This window comes from Armigeres subalbatus, chromosome 2 (genome assembly GCF_024139115.2).
Source record: "Armigeres subalbatus isolate Guangzhou_Male chromosome 2, GZ_Asu_2, whole genome shotgun sequence".
NCBI classification, from domain to species: Eukaryota; Metazoa; Arthropoda; class Insecta; order Diptera; family Culicidae; genus Armigeres; species Armigeres subalbatus.
In genome coordinates this window covers 348,517,377-348,542,758 of record NC_085140.1, presented here as the reverse complement: position 1 = coordinate 348,542,758, position 25,382 = coordinate 348,517,377, and the positions used below count along the sequence as shown (strand labels likewise).

General features: G+C 38.1%; 1 protein-coding gene across 2 annotated transcripts in view; it reads right to left on the bottom strand.

Moving 5' to 3' along the window:
* The window catches only part of LOC134212911 (uncharacterized), a 291,947-nt gene that overhangs the window by 38,414 nt on the left and 228,151 nt on the right, over positions 1-25,382 (bottom strand). For both annotated transcript variants that reach the window (XM_062691236.1, XM_062691237.1), the window contains one exon: positions 23,637-24,238. In XM_062691236.1, coding sequence (XP_062547220.1) covers positions 23,637-24,120 — 484 coding nt within the window. In that variant the 5' untranslated portion in view covers positions 24,121-24,238. The remainder of the gene's footprint in view (positions 1-23,636; positions 24,239-25,382) is intronic.

The following is a 25,382-nucleotide window of genomic DNA, read 5'->3' as shown; positions in this document are numbered from 1 at the left end:
GACAAAATTTCAGCCAAATCGGTCAATGTTTGGGCGGTGCTAAACTCGTTGGAAGTTTATATGGAAAAATGTATGCAGAAACATCCAAAAACAATAAATTGCAGTTGGACGGCACGACTTACGATAAAGAACTATGATACTCATTCAGATTATGGAGAATTAAATACAGAATGTTATGCAGAAAACCGCGAGAAGATTAGAGTTTGCCCGGCTAAGTTATTAGCATTTCTATGAAGTGGGGTTTGAGCAAATTTCGTTTCTTTTACCTTTGAAAAGAAATAAATTCACCCATACAACACTCCAGTGAAATGCTAATATCTTTGTCTAATAAACTCTAATCTTCTCAATTTCAACATAACGTTCTGTATTTAATTCTACAAGAACTGAATGGTATCATTGTTTCATCGTAAATATGCCGTCAACTGCAAATCACTGTTTTTGGATGTTTCTGCCACATTTTTCCATATAAACTTCCAACGAGTTTAGCACCGCCCAAAGTTAACCGATTTGGCTGAAATTTTGTCCAGAGCATCAGAGCATCAAATAGAACCGAATAAAAGGGCGGCCCATCAAAAAATTTTAAAAAGTGTTTTTTGAGCCACCCTAATGTACAAGCAGCATAATTGCCACAAAAAGTTAACTTACTACCATGCAAAGTTATTAATCAAACGTGACAACGCCTTCGTATACAGTCTGACAGTTTTTCGGCAATTTTTACAACACTTCTACCACTGCTATTATACATGGTTATAAAGAATCTCCATTGTTCATCTGAATTGTTATTCATAAACCAGAAACCATAAATTCTAGTACTTACAATTGAAACAAATTTCTTTCAAATTTGCCGACTTGCTTGGGAATTACCTCACAACCAGCCACCAGTCAAATGTTTATTTATATCGTTTTCGGGTCTCCCCATTATGCATCGAATAATGCGACCCACGAAAACAAATCGTAATATGCCCTTCGGGGCGTTGGCCTACACACGAGCGCGGCGGCCACTCCTGAAACAAATTAACGTTCGTTCAAATCAAAACTGGTACCGACTGCCTACGGGGTCAATCGAATTTACAAAAGAAGAACCTCTGCTCCGATCATCGGTAAGATGGTATTACGAAATGGCACTACTTTTCCTCTCAATCGAACAACACGCAACGTCATCCACTCAGCAGGATTATCACCCTTGCAACACTTTTACATACCCACAGACAACGACGACGGATGTCTTCAGGCTATTCTGTCGGTACTGTTATATTAATCGTAAAGTATATATCGCTTTGCGATTAATTTACGATGCTTTTAACACCCCCTGTTCTAATAAGCGATACCCGCGCATGGCACTCGTCGACGCTGCGCCAAACGCGCCAGAAGATGATTATCCCACGCGAATGCATAAGGGTCTGTTCACAAATTACGTAACGCTTTTGGGGGAAGGGAGGTCCAAATTGCGTTATACTTTGTTACACTAAAAGGTGGGGAGGGTGGGTACTACCAAATGTTACGCATAACGGAGTATGACTGACATTTGTATTTTTCAATTCTGAAAGACAGGTAGTTTTGTTCGAAAAATTGTTGCTAAATTTACTGTTGAGGTCGAAATACGTATCTGTCAAGGTACAATTAAATGTTGGAATTTGTTACCAACGGCTTGGAACAATAGAAAACCGGCACTCGGCATTCAGGGTGGACAGTTAAGGCTAGGAGGATAACCTACATTTAGTTAATTTTTGAATTTGAGCTTTGAAAAGTTATAAAACTAGTGAAGTTTCATGATTTCCCTTTTTCTAAATGTTAGACATGTACTTTGACTTAATCTATATAAACACAGTTGATCTCAAAATTGTATACAACCTTCACAAAAATAAAATAAAACCACACATATGTAGAATACTAGTAACTAAATAAATAAGAATTATTTTGCTATAAAAAACCGTCAACTCAAAATAAAGATTGTAGCCCCTCGTATAAAAAAATAATTGATAGATCTCAAAAGTTGGTAGTTTGAGCAGCGGGAAGAACAGAAGGAGGAAAGAGATGAAAGTGGGATGGAGAGAAGAGGAGAACGGAGAGAAGAGAAGGGAGAGAAGGAAGAAAAGAAAAGAAGGTTGGGGACTCTGGTGAAAAGAGAAGAACGCCGGATAAAAGTGAGGAAGAGAACAATTTCGAGGTGACGATAGACGCCAGTTTTTTTTATACGGTTCCCGTGCGATTCCAGTTTTTTTATACGGTGAAAACGGTTCCGAAAACAAAAACGGTTCCGAAAACAAAAACGGGATACAGCGAAGCGCGTGCGCAGAGTAGTGGACGGCGAAAACTGTGGCCAAGCGTGAAAGGATCTCGATAAACGGCTACAAGCCTACGCTGTGGACCACGTGTCAGTGGATTGCAGTACCGGCCACCGGACCCCATGTGTACCAGTTTACGAACAGATTGCCTTGTCTCCGTCGCAGCGAATTGGAGGTGAGGGTCTAGTAAGGTCCGGCAGGCTTGCCCCGCTTACTAGAACCAAAATCCGATGAGTCACCACACCGGAGGTGAGCACGCGGAACGTCGGAACGAAAACGGAGTCGCCAAGAGTGGACTAGACGAACTCCTGACATCCAACACGAAAGCTGGTTGCAGCAAAGGTAACCGCCTATCAGCCAAACAACTCTCTCTCTCTCTATCTCTTCTGCATGCTCGAACATCTTTTGGGCCGGAACGGCCGCACCGAAACCGATTACCTCGCTATGATGTCAAACCTACTGTAAATTTAGAATAAATAGATGTTTAAGCTTATTCTACTGTGGTCGTCAATTTATTTCTCTGGAAGAGGGTCCTGAAGGTCTTGTGTCTTTCCGCTTGCGTTTTCAGTTGCTTGGTTCGTTGTGTGTTCGCCCGTAGCAAGTAAGCAGTCGCCGACCCTGAGAATTCCATATTAGGAGGTGAGCTAGTTAGGGGCGTGCGGACGTCCACTGCCCAGGCGTAGGGACGTCAAAGGCAGTATCAAATTAAATGGGATTGTACAAACTTGTCTTATGACAAGTGAAGACATTCCACTAAAAAGCTCAAAATAATTTTCTAAAGTTAATAGAGGCAAGAGGGTTTTCATTATAAGCAATTGCATTTTAGCTCAGCCAGTTCAATTTAAAAATTATATCGTTATCGTATATTCGTCATTATCAAGTCATAGCGGGACTGATATGCGTTAAAATACCAAGCGAATAAATATTATATTTCTCGACAAAACAATTCCGCTAAACTATTTAAATGGCCATGGTCGCAAATTCTATTTTCGTTTCTACTAGCTGCTTTATTGATATCCTTGGTTTTTCATCATGTGCCGTCACTATCCTAACAGTGTTAAAAAAAAACCATAACCCACATGCTCTAGATGCTCCAGAGAAGAAAAAAAATCTGCCTTTAAAATTTTCACAGTTACGCGTTATATGGGGGAGGGAAGGGTTACCAAAAATGTTACTTTTTGTTACGAGGGGGAGGGGGGGTCAAAAGCTGGGATTTTTGCGTTACGTAATTTGTGAACAGACCCTAAAGCCATAGCATCGGTAACAATAATGTGCGCATAACTTGACGTGGCTGGACAAGAATTTGTTTGGATCGATTGAGGGTGTAGGTTAAGAAGATGAGATTTTAAGTGAGGTTTACCAGCCGTAAGATACTGGTTTTACGATTGTCATCCATTTTTTGGACATTTTGAACAGACTAGGAAAATCGTTGTTGTTGCATTGTGTCTTTTTAGGACAGATCGAGATTTAATTGGATTGACACCTATTGATTTAAGCTCAAAAGGTAAGGGAGGAGGTTCGGTTATGGGCACTCCTACGTATCTTTTGACGGATAACAGATGGTGTCATTCTGACAACCGTCAAATTTTGTTTGCTCCAGTATCATGATGTTTTGTGCTCAATATCAAACCGGATAAGCATCTCTACTTTGAAGTAGGAACTTTTTTTTTACAGGAAAAACAAAACAAAAGTTTTTTTGCCGTTTTCAAGGTGCCATAAATTGAAGTGATTTAATTCAAAAAGAGAGTTCCAATGCGCATTCATACAGTAAATTTTATCTATTTTGAGGCTCATGATTGCCACCAAAATTTTAGCGGGAAATTTTGTTTCTTCATGTTCCAAAAAGGCAGCGAAATTCGGTTGTAGGCACCCTTATTGGCTCGGTTATGGGCACCCTCATTTTATTGACAAATCATTCAATACCGTTTTAGTTGTCCCCCAACTTATTATCAATGAAGTTTTCATGCAGTTTTTATAATTATTTGGACATAATAGGTTGAATTAATGTGTTCAATTAATGTTTTTGTTCTTCAGACATGCATAGTTATTATACGCATACTTTTTGGAACAAAGTGTTGTCCGATTTGCTTGCAACAAGTTGCATTCGACGAAAAAACAATTGAAACCCATTTACCTAAAGTGCTGTTTTAGACCTTTCTTATGTAATTTTTCAACATCCTCCCTAATGCACCGAAGAAGGTATCATCACTGCTAGATGGATTGATCTGAGTTTTTTAGTGCCTCCTGGTCATTAGAATAAATAAATTATTCCTTTTCTTCAAATCTGGCTGGCTTTATTCATGCTTCCTTATTAGCTGAGCTTTCAAGGGTGCTCACTACCTTTTCACAAAATTGAAATGTCCAAAAATATTAAATTTGCAAAATTGTCAATTTTTTTTTCAAATCGATGAAATCAAACTAATTTCATCGCTAGTAGTAGGGTTATTGGTCTAGCTTTCCATTGGTATACAAATGTCGACAAAAGATTGCCACAGCCGAACCTCTTCCCCTAATAATGCACATATCTATCTATATAAACGTAAATGAAATAGGAATTCCTTTGTCTTATGCTTTACTGAGGGTGGCTGGGTTCGATTCCCGGTGCCGGTCTAGACAATTTTCGGATTGGAAACTGTCTCGACTTCCTTGGACATACAAGTATCATCGTGTTAGCCTCATGATATACGAGCAAAAATGGTAACTTGGCTTAGAAACCTCGCAGTTAATAACTGTGGAAGTGCTTAATGAACACTAAGCTGCGAGGCAGCTCTGTCTCAGTGTGGGGATGTAATGTCGATAAGAAGAAGAAGAAGGTGAATTTTACGGAAAAAGTAAAAATCTTTCAAGATACATTTTATTGGTGTGGTGCAGCAATCAATTCTGCGGCATAGGCTTGCTTGGATCCCATTTTAAAACCGACAAAATTTTTTTTTGCAGATTTCAATCGAGATTCGACAATAAAAATCAGTTCTACCTATGTTATCTGCATAAAATCCCAAAACTGAAAAATTTTATTTAGAAAAATCTCATCAAACGTTGTTAAAATAAAATGCGCTTATTTCCGAATCAAGTAGGATAGGAACCTCGTTAAAATAGCGAATCGTGGCGACTAAGCAGCTGTTAGCAGCATAGTTCGTCATTAGTGCTGGTTTTAAAATAATGCTCTAGACCGGAGTATTCGAGGAGACCAGAAGATGCGTAAAGATGAACTTTGGCTAGCAAATCGGGCACCTCTTAAGTGCCATCTCAGATAGAAAAAAATGAGTGATGGAAATTCTCACAAGTTGCTTGCGTTACGTTCCTCTGCGAAAAACTCAAATTCTCAAACCTCATGTGCGATTCAAATCAAGCGCTAGTCAAATGCCACCAGACTCATGGCCCAGAGAATCGTTCATGATTCGACTTGTGATTTGCATCATTGCAAGATTTTTGCGTGTTGTTCTTTGATGAATGCACTGAATTAATTGAATGATCAGAACATTACCCACTTACCCCGTAGTGTTTAATACCAGGGGTAAGTGTGAAATCTTTTAATTATTTGCTTCCATAGTATAAACCACTACAAATTGAACGTTCTGTGAAATTGTTCTGTAACATACCAACTGCCATTTTTTGCAATTCTGAGCTCAATCGAGCAATCAGAACCAACAAACTTCAAATCAAATGCTAGCTCATGCAACAAGCGATTGAGCTGAAATTTTGAGAGATTGATTTTCTCACCGAAAGACACAATCCTGGGGGGTGTCCCGTAGAATTCGACAACATTTTTTTCTCCCCATACTAAGCTGGGCCAGTCTAGTGGGTAGTCATGTAAAAATATTACAGAGGCTAAGTAATAAAGGTTTTTTGAAAAGTTGTGAAAAAATGGATTTCAACAAGTGCCTGGGCAAAACGTACTTCCTTAACCAAAGATGTTTCATAGCGCTTCAATCACATAATAAAAATGTTACAAACTCCTATGTACTTGACATAAGTCCCTTTAATGGGGCCGTACACTTATTATGTAAGCTATTTTTCTGGGTTTTCCAGCCGCCCCTCTCCTTTTTTATTTTTCCCATATAAATCATTTTTTATTTATATGCAGTGTAAGAAAATGACAGAAACCCCCTCCACCCATAAGTGCTTACGTAATTAGTGTACGACCCCAGCAGGTTTGAATTACATTTCAATAGTTTCCATATCCATATCCACATCCATTTCGTGCTCCTCTCCGGAGGTGCAAATCTTACTAAGTGTCTGTTCTCTATGTCAGGATCGGCTCACAACAGCGTATGTTCTCCATGCTAGTGGCGGCTGATCATCGTCCGAGTGCCAGCGAGGGACTCTAAACTAAACTGTGCACACCATTTTGCATCGTGTCAGCATCGAGAAGGCAGCCCCTTCAACGCGATGTAGGTAGCGCAACCCTGGTAAGGTAGCCTACCGAAGATTCGACAGTTACCAAGAAAGGCAAAAGTAGAGCAAACGGATTGATTCAACGGCAACGAATAAAGGACAACGATTGGAATGTCGGATCTTGGAACGTGAAAACTTTGAATGAACCCGCACGTGTTGGGCTCCTGGCTCGTGAGCTGCAGAAGGTCGGCGTGAGTGTGGCAGCATTCCAGGAAATACGGTGGCCCAGAACTGGAGAACGTGAATTCCGGGCGGTGGATCCCATCGCGAACACTTCATTCAAGTACCACATCTACTATAGCAGCGGTGACAGAGCAGAACGAGGAGTTGGTTTCATGGTGATCGGGAAGCAGATGAAGCGTGTTATCCGGTGGAAGCCGATAAGCAACCGCATTTGCGTGTTGAGAATGAAGGGCAAATTCTCCAACTATAGCCTGATCAGCATCTATGTCCAACGAACGATAAGCCTGATGACATGAAGTATGACTTCTATGAGAGCCTTGACAAGGCCTACGGAGAGTGCCCAACACACGATGTAAAGATGGTCATCGGGGATGTAAATGCGCAGATCGGAAGAGAAAGTTTCTTTCACCCTGTCATTGGTACGGAAAGCCTTCATTCCGCTACCAACGATAATGGTCTGCGACTTGTAACCTTTGCTCCTGCTAGAGGGATGGCAATAAGCAGTACCTACTTCGCATGTAAGAATATCCGCAAACACACCTGGCAACATTTGAGTGGAGACACTTGCTCACAGATAGACCACGTGCTGGTCGACAGACGACATTTCTCGGATGTTATAGATGTAAGGTCCTTCAGAGGTCCGAACATCGACTCGGATCACTTCCTTGTAGTTGCAAAAATTCGGGTGCGACTCTCCAGCGTCACGAATTCACGAAACTCAGAACGACGCGTTTCAATATCCAACGCTTGTCAGTTGAAGGAGTTGCTGGTCCAGAAGCTGGACGAGCGGATAGCAGATGCCACCGGATCTGGCGACGTCAACAGATTGTGGGAACATATCCACGAAGCTGTGACTACAACAGCGCAGGCAATGTTGGGCACTGCACAGCGACTCCACCGAAATGGTTGGTTCGATGAGGAGTGCCAGCGAGTGAGGGACGAGAAAAATGTTGCTAGGAGTCGAATGCTAGTGGCTCGTACCCATTCCAACAGAGAGCGATACAGTGTAGCAAGGGCAGAAGAGAAACGAATCCACCGCAGAAAAAAAGGCAACACGAAGAGAGTGTGATAGCTGAAGCGCAGGAGATATGGATAGAAACGATATGCGGAGGTTTTACGCAACTGTCAATGGCGCCAATGCCCGCCATGTGCAATGACCGAGAGGGGAATTTGCTGACAGACAAGACTATGGTGGAAGCTAGGTGGAAGGAGCACTTCGAACACAATATGGTAAAACAACCTATTTTTTACGAAAATAAGACTTTAAAAATTGGAACAAAAACCAATGAGCCTCATCAGACCCAACTGAGCTTTAGCCATTGGCTTCTTTTATACAAAATCAGCTTTTATAATAACGGAAATCTAGTTGCCAAAATGTGCCTATAAAGGCTGATATATAATCAAAGAAATTAGCCTATTTTTCAATAAAACTGTTCTGTTTGACTGAAATTCCAATCAGAAAGACCATATTATCTGAAAACGATCGTATATTAGTACCATTTTTTATTTTGTGATATAAAACGTGTTGATATGTTGTATATTTATTTTAAAAATATTGAAAATCGATTTTTATATGAGTTTTAGACAGCAGTATCGAAAAACAACGATTCAACCTTTAAAATTAGGAAGAAAGCATACAGTAACTTTAGCAAAATTTCTCAAAACACAATATTCTAAAACATTGTCAAAAACCCGACCAAAAAAAATGTTTGCAAAAATTTTTTTTTGCTCGGGTATTGCATTAAAACAGAATAGTGGATTTCACGCTCTCGATTTTGTCGGGCAGCTTTTGAACACATTCTATGAAAAATCATGGTTCTAAATCTGTATTAAACGCCACAATGAGGTTTTGACCGTCTTTTTCTGAGTTGTTGCAATGTGCGCTCGGTTTGTGACTTTTTGCTGATATCTCAGCTGAAAAAGCAATTTGTTCACTGTGGCACTCAAAGGAGCCGCCGTAATCATACGTCCATTCAGCCGATATTTCAGCTAAACGAACTTTAACCGAGATTTGCACAGCCGAGATCGGTGGAAAATTTTAAGTGTGAAGATTTGTTGAACGGTGAAAATGAAGGTTTATTAAGGAGCAGGATGGACAAAGTCGGCGACGGTCAAGCTGTGGAACCACCAACGCTGGACGAGGTTAAGAAGGCTCTAAACGAGCTTAAAAACAGTAAAGCTGCTGGGAAGGACGAGATCCCGGTCGAGCTTCTTAAACACGGAAGTGCGCAACTGCATCAATCAATCCACCACATTATCCAGAAAATATGGGGGGATGAAGGACTACCTGCCGGCTGGTTGGATGGCCTCATATGCCCAATCTATGAGAAAGGGCACATACTAGAGTGTGCCAATTACAGATGGATCACCCTTCTGAACTCGGCGTACAAAATCCTTTCGCGTAACCTGTTTAACAGACTGAGACCGCCTGAGGAGTCCTTCGTCGGCGAATAACAGGCAGGTTTTCATGAGGGCCGATCAACGACGGGTTAGATGTTTAGCCTACGGATGATCCTTGATAAATTCCGAGAGTACAACTTGCAGACTCACCATCTGTTCATTGATTTCAAAGCAGCATACAATTCAGTGAAGAGAAATGATCTGTGGCAGATAATGTCCGAACATGGTTTTCCGGCGAAACTGATTAGACTGATACGTGCAACGCTGGATGGCTCGAAATCAAGTATTCGGATTGCAGACGAAGTGTCAACCTCGTTCGTCACCTTAGACCTTAGACGTTTCGAATTTATTGTTCAACATTGTACTCGAAGGCGCTATTAGGAGATCTGGCATGCAGAGGAACGGCACTATAATCACACGGTCGCATATGCTCCTGGGTTTTGCGGACGTAATCGACCTTATTGGAATCGATCGCAGAGCAATAGAGGAGGCTTTTGTCCCACTGAAGAGGGAGACGGCGAGGATAGGCTTAACCATTAACTCTACCAAGACAAAGTACATGGTGGCAGGTAGAGATAGGGAAAGACCTAGTGTTGTTGGTGCAGAGGTAGTGCTTGATGGGGATGTGTTTGAAGTTTTGAAGAATTTGTTTATCTTGGAACGCTTGTAACATGTGACAATGTAGGTAAGGTACACTGGGGGAAGTGGAAAAGGAAAAATCGATAGTGCATGTTTGAACTAGTGTAAAACCAGTTTAAATGATCTAAATGCGTTCAATCAAAATGGGCTATCAAAAACAGTCAATTTTGCATCAACTGTGCAGTAATTCATACCATTTTGGTCGCTTGAAATTTATGGAAATAGATTTTAAAATTGGGAGTTGTTTTTCCACTTATCCTATTGGGATGGGGTAAGTGGAAAACCCATGTTACCTTGATCTTCAATTGTGATGAGTAGTTACATATTACTAAAGTCAATACGATAATTATTCTGAGTATCTTTTGTGGGATAATTTCATTACCTTAACGGAATTGATCCTCAAGGAATTCTCGTAATAGCTAGGGGAGGGTTGGTTTTGCCTTCTCGAACACTAAGTGTACGTAAAATCTATATGTTCGCCCCAAAGATGAACTTTTTGAAGGAAAAATGGGACTTACAGGGTTATAAACTAATCAACTTAGTTTAACGAATTGAGATGATGTCTGTTTGTGCGTATTTGTATGTATATGTGTGCGCAAAGCACGTACAAAATTATCAGCTATTCTTAGGCACTTGTCCTTAACCAATTTGTTCGCAAAAAAATTACATTCAACGGCGAAACTTGTTATGAATAAAAATTAATGTGAATTATACAATATGTTTACCTATCAGTGCTATTTTTAACTTTCTTATACATTTTTTCATATGTAAAACATGTGAAAGGCATCAATACCGATAGGTGGATAAATCAGGCATTTTCTTATTTATATTAGGCCAATCACCACTGTAATCACAATGACAACAAAGAAGGAACATATTAAGATTCACAGCTAACGAAATAAACCCTGGAGGAAAGAAAAAAATTGCGTAATTAGAACATTATCCACTTCCCCCGCAGTGTTTGATACCTGGGGTAAGTGTAAAATCTTAGAAATATTTGCTTTCATGGTACAAACCACTACCAATTGAATGGGATTAGTTTAATTGTATTATAATGGTCACCTGTGATATAAATTCACTTGAAAAAAGGACAACTGGTGCAAATAAGAATTGATTTTATGAATGCAAAAATCAACTTTTCGCGAAACCTAAAATTACAGTTCAAGCGTTAACCGTGTTAGTGTATGTATTATACAAATTTCAACCTAGTATTAGTGTGAGCATCAAAGTATATTCTTGCATAATGTTATGATGTGGTAAAAACTGTAAAGTATGTACAATTCCAATTCTTCGAGTCGATTTTTACACTTACCCCCTTTTCCACACAGATAGAAAAAGTTGTTGAAATTTACACGAAAGTAATGCACATAAAGGAAATGCCAAAAAGAGCGTAATTTTAAACGATATTTTTGCTTGGATGTACGCAATTTGTATTGCATTATGCCACTATTTATTCATTTCAGTGGTATAATGCTATACAAATTGCATACATTGAGGGTGAAATTGATGGAAAATATTCATGTATGCTCAGAATAGTGTAATTTTCCGCGTCTGTATTTTTTACGCGCTGATTAGTTTTCATTATTTTTTTCTGTGCACTTCCCCCAGTGTACCTTATACAAAAATACTTCCAAATTCAAATAATATGATGATTGTACAAATATTTAAAGGTACCAACTGATTTTTATTCTTAGTTAGTTGTAGTTTTCTAGATATCAAAGGGAGGGGGGAGCATTATGGCCATTATACCGTCTTACCCTAATAACGAATAAATGCTAATAGAATTAGTAATACCCAATAATAATAAGAATAGTAATAACCAGGACCGGATGTAGGATCATGGGTCCGGAGGAACCGTGGATCCGTGGCCCCATAACACATTAATCCGGCCCTGATAATAACTTAGTTAAAAAGCAGGCTAAGTTCCAGTTGGATAAGAGCCATAGAAGAAGCTGAAGATAGAGCCTTGTACGATGAACATGTTTAAAGCTAGTTGGCATAAAAAGAAATTAATCTCTAAATGTAATTAAATTACGAACTTGGTATCTTCGACAAAGTTTTCCCGGAGAACTTTTGCTTCAACTTTCGCGAAGTTGGTATTCTATAATTTCTCGGTTAACCTGATTTTTCACAGTTTTCTAACTACCACTTGAATTTTCTTTGATTGTTTGTGATTTTTTTCATGGGGTGAACTCATAGTTTCATAACGCTAGAGGTTTTAATCGACTATAACCCACCCGTGTAAAAAAAGAACTGGGTGTATGTTGTTGAGTGGAAAACAAATATTTTTCATCTAACTTTCAGGGGGATTGATCATTAAGTCAAATATCTCCGAAGAAACGTATCAACTTACTAATAAAATAGCTCGAAGATGCCATTGCGCTAAACTGCATAATAAAGGTAATAACAAATAAACGCCTAAATCCCGATTTTAGCTACTGTGCAGTGTACACGTTCTTCATTGTCGACATTTTTCCAGAAAAAAAGCGTCCTTGGCTTGTGAATCTGAAACCGAATATTCACCCAGATTCCATTCATGAACGTAACGAACCCAGATTAATTCGTTTTACTCTTAATGCATTCGCGTAATTTGTCGTAGGTGGACATCACAATATTATATTATCTCAATCAATCCATCGAATCCGACCAAGAGGCATTTGGAGGTGGGTTCTTTATCTCATTATGGTTAATGGACTGCAAGCGGAAGATAATAAAAAAAACTAATTGAGTATTCGTAGAGCAGAGGGTGGATGGCCTCGTCTGCATCCATTTTTTATTAGTAGAGTAGCTTTATTTGGCTGAAAAAAAACACTTGTCGTTTCGCGACTGACGACAAATTGGACAAAACAAATGTAAACAAGCTAACGAATAGGTAATTGCTGATTTTGATTGTGATTGACAGAGAAATGAATAATTCATGTATACACAACTTCAGCGAGTCGCTAGGTCAGTATAAACTGGTACATGTCAATTCCATTTCCGGTTAATCGATTCTCACGAATTATTCTGCTTCGATTCCAGAATGGTTCCTTCAACGGTACAATTGCAGACAAATGGCAGACCGTTAGCTGGGGTATCAGTTGCAGGAAAATCCTCACGTTCAAAGACCAATGCTTCAATTCAGGCCGTAAGCGGTTCTGTGTGGTACATCATGGATGCGAATGAGTGGCGAAACGGCAGCATCCGCAATAATTCTTTTAATTTCCACTAATTAGAACATAATATGTTTGTCGGGGTGTGTGCATGGGTTTCTTCCATATTGACGAGAAGGGGCACGATACGCGAAAGCCGAACTGAAAGTATGCCACAACCGGTGAGCTCGATGGCAGTAAGCGACGAACCCGTACATTCTGTCTTCTGGGGAGGTCTTTTTTTCAAATTCGAAGAATTCAGTACTGATGCGACGTCAGATGGGCATCACGTTCCAGGCTATTTTTTGCCACGTATTACGCACATCCGCTTGGACGCTTCTTGTTATTTGTCTGTATCGCTTCGAAGCGATAGCGACCGGTTGTTCATTATTAGCAGTATGCTACCGTTAGATAACAAATTCTACGTTTCCTGCTAGCATCGTCAGCTTTGAATTAGCGATACAGTAGTGATTTAAGTTATGTATTGCCATCAAATAGACACCGACTCTAAGTATTTATCCGATTTCCGTTGTTGATAATAGCTCTCACATCATCAAACATTTATAGCTTCCATCAAGAGTAAGCTCGCGACAAACATTTGAACAGGACGTAACTACTGTGCTCTACACTTAATTGTGTCATATTTCAATTTGATTGGTAACCCATCACCTTTCATTCATTCATATATATATTAAAATGCGCTACACATCCTAGCGTAAACATTTTATTTTATTCGCGAAAGAAATTGTGCCCTTTTGGAATGTTGGTACTGGTCCCCATCACGAAACCCGGTAGGTAGCGTAGCCCAAACATCTCAGAGGGTAGGTCGGTGAAATCCGGTTGCACTTTCAATTTCTTCGACAGCCAAAACTCACCCAAACACGTGCTCACACGTTGCACACCTCTCTATATCGGCTGTTGAAATTGGAATTAGGGAAAACCGCGCATAATGAACCACAGCGCAGTAGTGTTGATCAAAATTGTTAACATAAAGGCTTTGACAGTGTTGCTTTTTGCCGATTTCGTCCGCTTTTTAAATAGTATCGTTTCTGTTGATTTTTTTGCTGTAGTTTGTTTGGAGAAGACGTTAGATATGAAAAGGGCCTTCTTTTGAGAAAATCTGTAAAATGATTATTCCACCCAAAAGTGAGATACAAATTTTGCTTAACCGTCGAAACCAGATATGAGCTGAGTGTCTTCAGGAAAGTTGTAGCGGATGGTATTTCAAACCACTTTGCCAAAGACACCCCATATATATGACTTATATAGTACGAGATATGTGATATTTTTTGTGGAAGGTCCCTGAAATCAGTTTTTTGAGCATAACTTTTTTTTCAATGTTTCAAGCATTTTTACCACCTTCTACAAAGTTGTTTGACTTAAAAAAACACGTTTTTGTAGAACATTGAACTTCTAAAATTGAAAAATTATTTGCGAATTTTTTTTTCTGAGGTTGTCGGTGGTGGCCTCTTGTTAAGTAAGTACCACATCAACACTTCTTTCCTCTCCCTAGTTACGGTGAAGATGGGCGTGGCCAGGAGTAGTAATCCTCATGCTTTTGTTAGTTTTGTCTAAGACTGGGATCAAAGACCACTCCCCTTCTTGATTTCTGATAGCATTTTAGACAAGGATCTCAAAACTAAAACATGAGTATCACTAGTGTCCAATCTACGAATTACACCGTAACAATGCTAATGCTAATAGCTTTATTAATTATAAATAACCCAGACCCATCCAGAAGTGTTCTCTTTGCTCTGGCGAAAGATTAGAAAGCCTAAAAATACGACAACAAAGAAGCAAACAATTAATAAAAATGTCAGCGAGATCGATGAAAAATATTAGTATCATATAAAAATTAGTTCAAAAATCTGTCTGTACTAATTGATTTTATCAACTCTATCTTTGAACATTAAAACTTATTCATTAAATTTTAGTATATATATATACCCTTAGCTGGTAAATATATCTAAAAAATTTCGTCCAAGTACTAACTTGTGGGATAAAAGCTTATTCTTAATGTGTGAGAAACAATTAAAGGAAAAAAGCCTTAAATGCTGGTGATCACTGCAATAGATAAAAAATAATGCTCAAAAAATATAAGCAAAACAACTTGAAAATAGCAGAGATGTGTGGCGTTGTGTAACATTCTCCCCTGATCCAGTACAATCGAGTCATCTTTATCGCACACGAATTTGTTCCGTACTCCCTGGCGGATTAACGCATACATACGCATCAGTAGCATACACGTTTGGGTGCAATGTTGTTCCCGTTAATAGGTTCGAATGTGTTTTGCGCACTTTTTGTTTTGATTTTTTTTATTCGATTGTGCAAATATGGAACGTGAAACCAGAAAGGAAAAGTTTCTTGAGAGGTATAAATCAAGTATTGATGATGGAATTATTATCAATTATGTATTCATGACATGTCCATGTGCAATCAAGCAACAGGGAGCACATGCCATACGATCGTATGCGGTGCCTTTCGCAGTTGGACCTTTTTTTTAGAATTTATCATAGATTATATCTCACCAAATCGAAATCGTTCATTACAGATTACGGAATACGTCTCTTACCATATGGTACATATAGTGAGTGTATACTCCAGTTAGCCTTGCAAACAAAGGCGTAGGATTACCAATCCGGAGTTGTGGCGAGTTCGAATCTCGATCTAGTCTAGAATGCTTTGGAAGGTGAAAAAAAATTTCCGCTCCCTTGGCACATTGTATCCATTGTGCTTGCCCCAAGATCCATACTCATGCAATGGCGAACATAGAAAAGCTTTCAATTATTAACTGAGGAGGTGCTATAATACTAAGTTAAAAAGCTGGCCAAGTTCCAGTTGAAGGAAAAAAGAGAGTGTATACAGAGACGATAAGTGACAGATTTTTAATTTCTATCTGGATTCACGGATATAGGGCTATAGTACAGCAAGGTGATGGTTTCTCGTACTAGCACAGATGAAAATATTTGCGAAGTTAAATGCAGGCTTCGGAATTCTCACTCATACACCCTAAACAAAAGGTTGTGACATTCTTCGCATTAAGCGTTTTGTATTAAATCTTGCATGCAAACTGCTCAGAGAATGTTAGGGTCTGTCCATAAACCACGTAGACTCTTGAGGGGGAGGGAGGGGTTTCGAAAAAGTCTACGATAGTCTACGAAGGGGAACGGGGGGGTATACCAAAAGTCTACGTAGACTTTTTTATTTTCTATTTCTTTTTGAAAAACAATTTATACAGAAGCTATGTGCAAAAGTTCACTTGTTTGATTTTTTGCTAGTTGTTATCGAAATAATCTGCATTTCATTTTAATCATAGTCTGTACTACGACTTAAAACTATATGGATATTTCCAGGAAATTCTTCTGTGTTGAGCAGGAAAATTCTCCGAAGTATTTCATAAAAACCTTCAAAATTTCCATTAGGATTTTATTACAGATTCTACTAGATTTGTTTTATTTTCGTCGGAAACTTCTTTGGACATTGTCGCACTTCAACGAAGAGTTCCGCGAAATTTCCACAAGAAACCCTTCAATGGAGATTTTCTGGGAAGTCCCCGGGAAATTTTTCTTAATTTCGGAAATTCTTCAGAATTTTCGCGAGAATTTGTTTTTTGGATATATAAGCAAAATTCTTCGAAATGTCCATGGGAAATTCTTCGTATATTTTACGGCAATTTCTTCAGGAGTACTAATGCGAATTCATTGGAATAATCGATGGAAAATCTTAGGAATTTATAGAAAAAACTGTTGAAAATTTCCACGAGAAATTTTTTGAATATCCCACCAAAAACTCTTTGAGTTTCCACAAAAAATATTTGCAGGTTTTGTAAGAAAGCCTTTGTAACTTTTATGAAAAATTACTTGAAATTTTTACGAGAAATTCATTAAAATTTCAACTGAAAATTCTCTATAATTTCCACCATAAATTATTCGGAAAAGTCTTTGAAATGTCTATAGGATAAAAAAAACCCTCAGGAAATTGCTCCAAATCTGCAAGAACGTAGGAAACCATTCCTAAATTCAACGGGAAATATTTCGGAATGTCCATTTAAACTTAAATTTACCTCGGGCAATAATTCTAAATTTTTAGGGAAATTATGAAAATTCTTCGGTTTTCTACAAATTTGAACTGGCGTGATGCGTAACAGATTTTAAGCAGTGGCGCGCCGATGCAAAAGTGTCGACAGCGGTGGTGCACACTTATAGGAGGAAACAAATTCAACAGAAATTTAAATAATTGACTCGGAGATTTGGTTTCAGGAGCTGTGGACAGAGGATTAAATTTGATTTCGATTTTGATTGTCCAATCACATATGATATTTTGTAAAATTTGGAAAAGTCTACGTAGATATCAAGGGGGTGGGGGAGGGGTTTCGGAAAAGTCTACGAAAGTCTATTAGGGGGGAGGGAGGGGGTTGAAAAGGTGAAATTTCAGTCTACGTGGTTTGTGGACAGCCCCTTAGGTATATTTGTTAGGCCAGCTCATTGCTTTAAATCGGTTTATTTGGTTTCGATCAATACATCTAAACGACTCTCGTTGGTTCCTCTTGCAACAAATATACCCGGCCAATTAATCATAACAAAATTATATCACAATTATATCAATATGTGTTACAAATAACAATATCTGCAATAATGTGGTTATAAATTCTCTGTCCCGGATGAAGAGAACAAAATTCCATAATCATCATAACATGATATATAATAAAATTTCCATAAAAAATTAGAAATTTTCCGTAAACAATTAGGAAATTGCCAGTAAAGAAATCAGGGAATGAGCAATAAATAAATATAGAATTTCCACAAATAAAACAAAATTTCCATAATATTGATTTATTTATGGAAATTTTATGGAAAATTCTTCTTTTATAATTGAAATTTCTGCTTTCAAAAGTGTTTATTTATTTTTGTTTTGTGGAAAATTCCTAATTGTTTATGAATATTTGGTTTTATTTGTGGAAATTTTTTATTTATTTACTACTCATACCCTGATTTCTTTATTGGCGATTTTCTAATTTTTTAGGGGGAGTTTTTATTATAGTCATATCACAGTGTGATCTAATAATTATGAATAGCAATACTTTTAACATAAGTAATAACTATGTTCTTTTCAATAACAAAATTTGTAATAATTTTAGTTATTTTCATCGCTTTTTATGTAACGCTTCGAGTTATATTTTTGTTCAATTGAAAACATATTCAGTAACATTGTTAAAACCAGAATAAATTTTGGCACATTTTTTGTTTTTTAACTACCAATGTTACATGTTTTATAAAAACCTTTGTTATAAAATAAAGCTGTAACAGAATAAATAGTTTTGATATAAATCTGTTATCATCTACAAGTCGGGTATGCATCGTGTACAGCAATATAACTTCGACTCACACAATCTTTCCGACTCCATTCAACTTGATGGTGGACAAGGACGCAGAAAAACATAGCGCCAATTTTAGTAACATCACCCTTTGCTATCTCTATTACCCTTCAACTTGTGATTATATAGCCCAGATGGCTAGCACGTCAATTCTCGTCTTCAGCCATTTTTTCGTAAGCAAATAAGTTTGACAAAGCATATAAAGAATCGTTCCTCGACGGAAGTTTGAAAATAGATTCTATGTGGACACAAACACATACCTAGTTCTTTTTTTTCTCGTGACGAGGGGCCTAATGCAATGGCTTGCTATATTGACTTTGACTTAATGCAATCTGTGCATTGGCCTCAGCTTTATACAATCTGTACCTGGAATTCATGCAAGATGCATCATGCATTCTCTGGTTGGGTGTATGAATAAAAACCTAGGATTAATCCATTTAGCGGAGTGTGATTTTTCACATTCCCCTGTTAGGAAGTACCGTGCGGGACCGAAATCCGTACAGCACCGAAATCCGTCCACCTCATGAGATATCAATAAATTAAAGAAGGTTAAAGGTAATTAATGTAGGAATAATTAATCTTATCCTGTTCAGATACTTGGCAGTAAGCTTTTAGGGCATAGAATTGGAAAGAAGGCTTTGAAATTAAAACAACAAAAATCAAAAACAAATCTCCACCCACCAAACGCGGAGTTTGTGCCGCCATTTTGTTTTTGGGTAGAGCATAATTGCACCAAAAGTAACTATGTTTTAATTGCTAATTGCAAATCATTACATAAGATAAGCGGAATACAAATCGAAGGGATCGCTTCTCAAGATGCGCATCGAACTATTTACAGTGGTAGTTTAGTCAATCAGACTGTTTCAATATAAATATTTATTGAAGAAATAGCTGTACGGATTTTGATCCTTTGATTCGAAGTCCGTCCACGGTGGACGGATTTCGAGTCAGGAGTAGTTGATTTAATTCATTATTTTATCATGTTTTTCATAGTTTGTGAAACATTTCAAAAATAGAACCCTCCATGCGCCTGTGTCAATGACAAACGTTTTATTTACGTTCGATTCCTATTTTCTAATGACTTTTTCATATACTAAGGTGCTTAAGTGTACCGATTTCGATGCCCCACGGTATTCTCCCGAAACATTTTTATCCGGATAGAATGACGGGCGACAAACTCCTGAGCGCCGACTGGCCGGATAATTTAATGTTATTCCAATACCTTTTCCTTCTCGTCGCTTCTCCAGATATTCACAAAAATTTAGGACCGCGACGGGATTCGAACCCAAAACAACCACGCCACCACATAAACTGATTGAAAGCAAAAAAAATTGCTGTGTTGTTCCTTCTACTTATCGAGGCGCATCGTCAGATTTATTCTCCGGATAAAATAGATGGTGGAGAGATCTGTTGTCGCGTGAGTGAATGGGAAATCCAAACCCTATGTTAAATGCAATGTATGTAACGCAATGAAAATTGCGTTTATTTGCAGGTTCAATTATATGCATTTGAGCCTGCAAATAAACGTAACTGTCAAATGAACATTTTGCTATTTTAAATCAAAATGAAATCTTGTAATTAAGCAACTATTGAATGATTATTTTATTGTATTCGAAGTTTTGCCTTTCTCGTACAACAAAGTTGTACCGAAAGGCTATATGATTGCTCCAAAAAAAGAACTTTTGATAGAAGGCCCGGAGACCCATAGTGTTATATACAGTTCGACTCGGCTCGACAAACTGAGGGACGTCTGGTCACATTACATTTAGGCATCTAGGCAATCACATTTTTCGCGGCAATCAAAAAGGGGCGAATAATAGTTTTGACTCTTTAGACTGTTTTTCTTTCTCAAAGATTTCTCGTTGAAACTTTCCGTGAGTCCTGAATAAGACCTTAATTTTGAAAGAATTTTGGCCTAAATGTGCCGAGTTTTGCATATTAGACAAACATTTTGGCTGTTACGCCTTTTATATACGAAATGTTAAAAACAGGTAGTTGGTAATCCCATTTCTGCTATCCAAATCCCTAACACTTTGAATTTTTTTTTTGTATACAAAAACATTATTTCGAATCAGCTATTACTTTTTTTCAATTTGACTGTCAAGTAGCGATTCAGGTAATATAACTTGGAAACAACTTCAAATCGACTAATTGAAATGCGTGGCTCAGTAAAATGGAAACCTCGAACTAACTAAGATATCAAACCGATCCGATACTTTACTAACCCCAATTACTGACCTTCCGTTTCTCTTGCAGTTTCTGATGGGTAAATAATGAAGCATTGCTAGCTACTTCCCAATCGAAACGAGTTCAATTACACGCTACCGCTTTACCATGTAATGCTGTTTGTAAACCAAACTTTTCATTAGGTTAGATATGGCAATAACAAGCCAGCATCAGGGCAGCCGTGTGCTAAAGCGCTATCTTCATTATCATCCGCGATTGATGTGCACAGAGCGCTACCACGGAAGAAGTGAAGCCATATAATCATCATAGACGCTCTAAACCAGGTGTTGTTTAGTTTTTCTCCTCCATCAATCAGCGAAAAGCGATACCGGAGAGTAAACAAACGAAAAACCGGTAGGTCGGGTCTGTTTGAAACTAAGTCATCTTTTGCGCATGCTGGTTCCGTGCGCTTCGCAACCTAAGCCCGCGAAGGAAGTTATTTAGGCATAAATGATAGGAAACGGTTTAGTACGGTAATTACGATTGCTTCGCACGAAGTTTATGAGCCAGCTCTCAGATGATTCACTTAGCATTTGTGTTTTATATGAAATATATTTTTAGTTCATGTGAAGGAAGATCTTTTAAACAATACCCTATTTGTGTCCCCGATGTTTGCTTCTCATACACATACACTCATAACACTTTTTGGGGTTTGTGCGAATTTTAAATAACCGGTGTTTTAACTGCTGATGGCAGGCTTGAAAAATGATCGAACAACCGAGGGTTCAATGTACAAAACTGAGTTCAACTGATACATTCAAATTGGCAGTTTGTGACCTTAAAACTGGCAGCAATTTTTAATAATATTTTTTTAAATCATTTTCGATAGGAACTTTAGTTCAGCCGCATGCAGCATAGACTTTTCAATACTTAACGATTGAACTTCGAAGTTTTTTTTATGAACGACATGTTTAAATTTGTTCACAAAAATTGGGAAGTTTTAAACTAGATTAGAAATAATTTGATCTTCAATGTACTAGTTGAAACACGTTCATCACTCATTACTGTCTTTCTCCAAATTTTCTTTTTCTCTAGATTCACCATCGATCCTGTACCATTCTGATTGAACTTCGTTTCTTCAAAATTGCATTATCCATTACTAACCAATTTCAGATTGTTGATGGTTTGTTCGTGTTCGTGGTGAAAACTGTTAAATCAGTAACGAGATGGCATAAGAAATTTTCTTCGGACTTCGCTCCAACTCAATTGTTGAAGCTAGTCTGATAAACGGCTCTAATGACGTTAAGTGTTTAACCTAATTTTTGCGCCCTTTCACCGTGCGCCAGCCAGCTGCGCCTAATCTAGACGTTACTGCCTTGGACGCCGATCACAGTCCTACCTTCAGCAAAACAACTTGCGGCTTTTGAACTGGTCGATAGCGCTGCAAAGGAGAGAAACGTAAATTGGAAATTGTTCGATCTAATTGGAGTGTACCTACTTCTCGTGGATGAGATGACTTTCAATGTGATGCACTTTTATTTAGTTTTAATTCACTGTCTGACAGCTGAAGAAATTAAAGTTGAAATCAATCGATAAAGTAAATTTCTTAGCCACTACCCTATTGTACATGAACTTGATTATGGAAGTTAAGTGCTGTAAAATCATGTCGAATTACAATGGAATTATCCACGTCGGAACTTCTCAATTTTAATTTATTCACAAAGATAATTATAATTGGAATTTTTAATAGTTTTTATGAAATAAAATAACGAAAATCCTAAAGGTTTTGTCATTTGGAAAACGTACCCAACATGTCTACTAAACCTGCAAACAAGCTGGGATTGGTTCCTGATGTGGACACAGTTTTATTGCTTGGTACAGAACCTACGTGGCAATGGAACCTACGTAGCCTACGAAATATTTGACATTTGGTTAAAGGAAGCATAACAGAATATTTGACCCAAGGTTTCCTAAGTGTTCTATGTACTTTGATTTTACCTGTTGTAGTATGTATGAATGAGACATGGAATTGAAAAATAAATTTCACACTCATTCTTTGACCAAATTTTGATCGGCATATTGGTGAATGTGATTTTTTGTTTTTCCTGTATGTCACTGCCACCAGTTATTGGGTATATTATTATATAACTCGTATCCTTAGTTTATAAGTGCATGTCGAGCTACTCCATTTATTGTTTTGTTTTTCTCATTGAGAGTTATCTCATTGAAGACATGTTTTCAAAATTCAAACCTTACTTGAGAAAAACACAACAGTAATATTTAGTCAAATCCTTGACTTGTTTCTAGAATATTCCCAGTAAAACACCGAACTCGTGTCTTAGAACAATTTACAAGACCATATCGAGCTAAAGAATTTGTTCAGTAACAGGAATTCAGCTGTGATCTTTGAACTGCCATTGTTTACTATTTCTTTGGAAGATTATTCAGAGTTCTTTTTTAAACTAATCGCTTGAAAAGCTGCTTTCGCTTCATGAAGTATAGCCTTGAATGGGGGGAATTCGACCTTTCTATCTTCAGGCATTGCTATTGGTAGCTAGGACTAAACACGATGAATCTTTTAATAAACACAACTTAGGCAGATACAAATATTTAAAAACTATTTTCTCCCCCTCGGATTTTTTTTTTTGACAAAAAATAATATTTTGAGGGGACAACAAAATAAAATTCGGATAATTTCAAAACATTCTTTAACAGATCCGAGAAGTTATTTGATTTTTTTTCATTTTAATATTTATTTTTTATTATCCCTCCCCCCTTGAACTTTCAGAGACCGGTAGGATAAAATGTTAATTAAATATTTGTAACGGCCTTATTGCCATCGAAAAATGGATTAGGTTAGGGATCAGTTTGTAGATCTTACTCCGTGAAAAACTATGCAAAATTAATCTACCCCCCTTTACGAGATGATTCAGTCATAGAAACAACTTTAAATAAATTAACAAATAAGCCCATTTTTGGAACAGTGCTTATGACTTGATTGTGTCTGCATTTGTAGGCTAACTAAGTTTTAAGTTTTTCAACACTCTGTATTTTATAACTTACCAATTCGCGATTTTCGTGATGCTGTTCCGCTCGCACTGGTGCCACCGCATCCTCCACCACTACCAACTGATGTGGCGAGCCTTCCCTGCTGTTGCTGCATCTTCGCGCCACTGCCGAGACAACTGCTATCGCTGCTGGTATAGGAGAAGGTAGTTGAGGTAGACGGGGATGATGTGGCCGAAGGAGAACCGCAACTAGCCGTGTAAGACGTCGACCCGGACGAGCTGGAACACGCAGACGAAGCAAACAGATCCATCAACGGTCCTGGCAGCGGCATCGGTGGTCCCCCATCGGACGGTGGTATCGCTTGTTCAGTGGTGTCATCACCGTCGCTTCTTGCTTCACCGTGAGGTCCTTCTGGCACTGCATTTGCGGCAACAGCACCTCCATTAGCACCACTGTAGGCATTCCCCAGCTCGGAATGCCGCAGAGGTGACAAACTGAGAAGTTTCGGTGAATCGGTGGATCGTTTGAACCACCGCATATTATTTGTATGCGCGTTGGGTTGGCTCACTCAGAAATCCTTAGCTCACTTACTAATGGGAAGATGAACGAACTGACAACTGGTGGCGATAGGTGTTTCTGCTGATGAGTTGAATAAACTGCAATGAGTAGAAGAATAAAAACAATGATTAATTCACTTGAAGATAAGACACTTCTTTCTATAGTAGATATTTATCATGTTTTTTTCTTTTGTCATATACAGGGTCCGGCAATGTAATTGCTACAAAGGTGAATAAAAATAATATAATACAACGAGACGAGCCAGCCTAGGGCTGAAAGTCTCGCTAATAAATACAAAATACATACGTGTTGGGAACTAGTTCTACAAAACGTCGTCGAACCGTGGGCACGTCGTTATTTTGATACCAGAGGTTGGGTTTTACGTCAGGAGTAGACGCCGGCTCAAAAAGCGAAGAAAACGCAACAAAGTGTTTTTCAGGGTCCATTACAAATTCAAAGTACATATATTTCTAGATTTTACATGGATCTTTTAGTCAAAAACAGTTCCAATGTTTGAGGGAAAACCGAGAAATCGTTTCTGGGTTGCTTCTTATATACCATTTTTCAAATATCATTGACATATTATTTTCATAGATTTTTGATTCAAGAAGTACGAAATATATGTAGGTATTGAAAGAATGCACAGTTGAATATCGAAGTGTGCCGCGCCTTACGAATGGACGCTTTTTGTTTTCTGCGCCTGATTTCCCTCACTTTGTACTTAGATCGGTTAGTGAAAAATGGCCGATTTGTAGCTGGTGAAAATTTTACCGATTTCGGGATAAGTTTCAGGTGGCCGCCGTGAATATTTTTGTGCATTCTGAGTTCGTGTTCATGTGCGCAATCTATCCAGTATTTTGCGCTAGGTAATGGCGGCGTGAGATCCCCTCAGGTTGACATTCAAGAGGTAGAAAACATTGGAACTCATCAAGTCTGCCATGATACAAAAGCTTTTTATAAAGTAAATATATAAATGTCAACCATTTCTGCAGGGTATCCATGAAATCAATTATTTCACATTTTCGCTTCAATTTCTATTAATGTTAATGCTTTATATATTCCAGGTTGCCTACTGAAGTAAAGATAAAAATAAATAAAATAAATTAATCGATGATACAGTTTATACGGAAAAGAGCGAAACTAGACGAAAATACTGATATTGCCCAGAGAAGAGTTTTCCATAACTCAATCATTTTTTTTTCAAATGGCTATTAAGCATCTATTTCTATTTCATAGGAAACT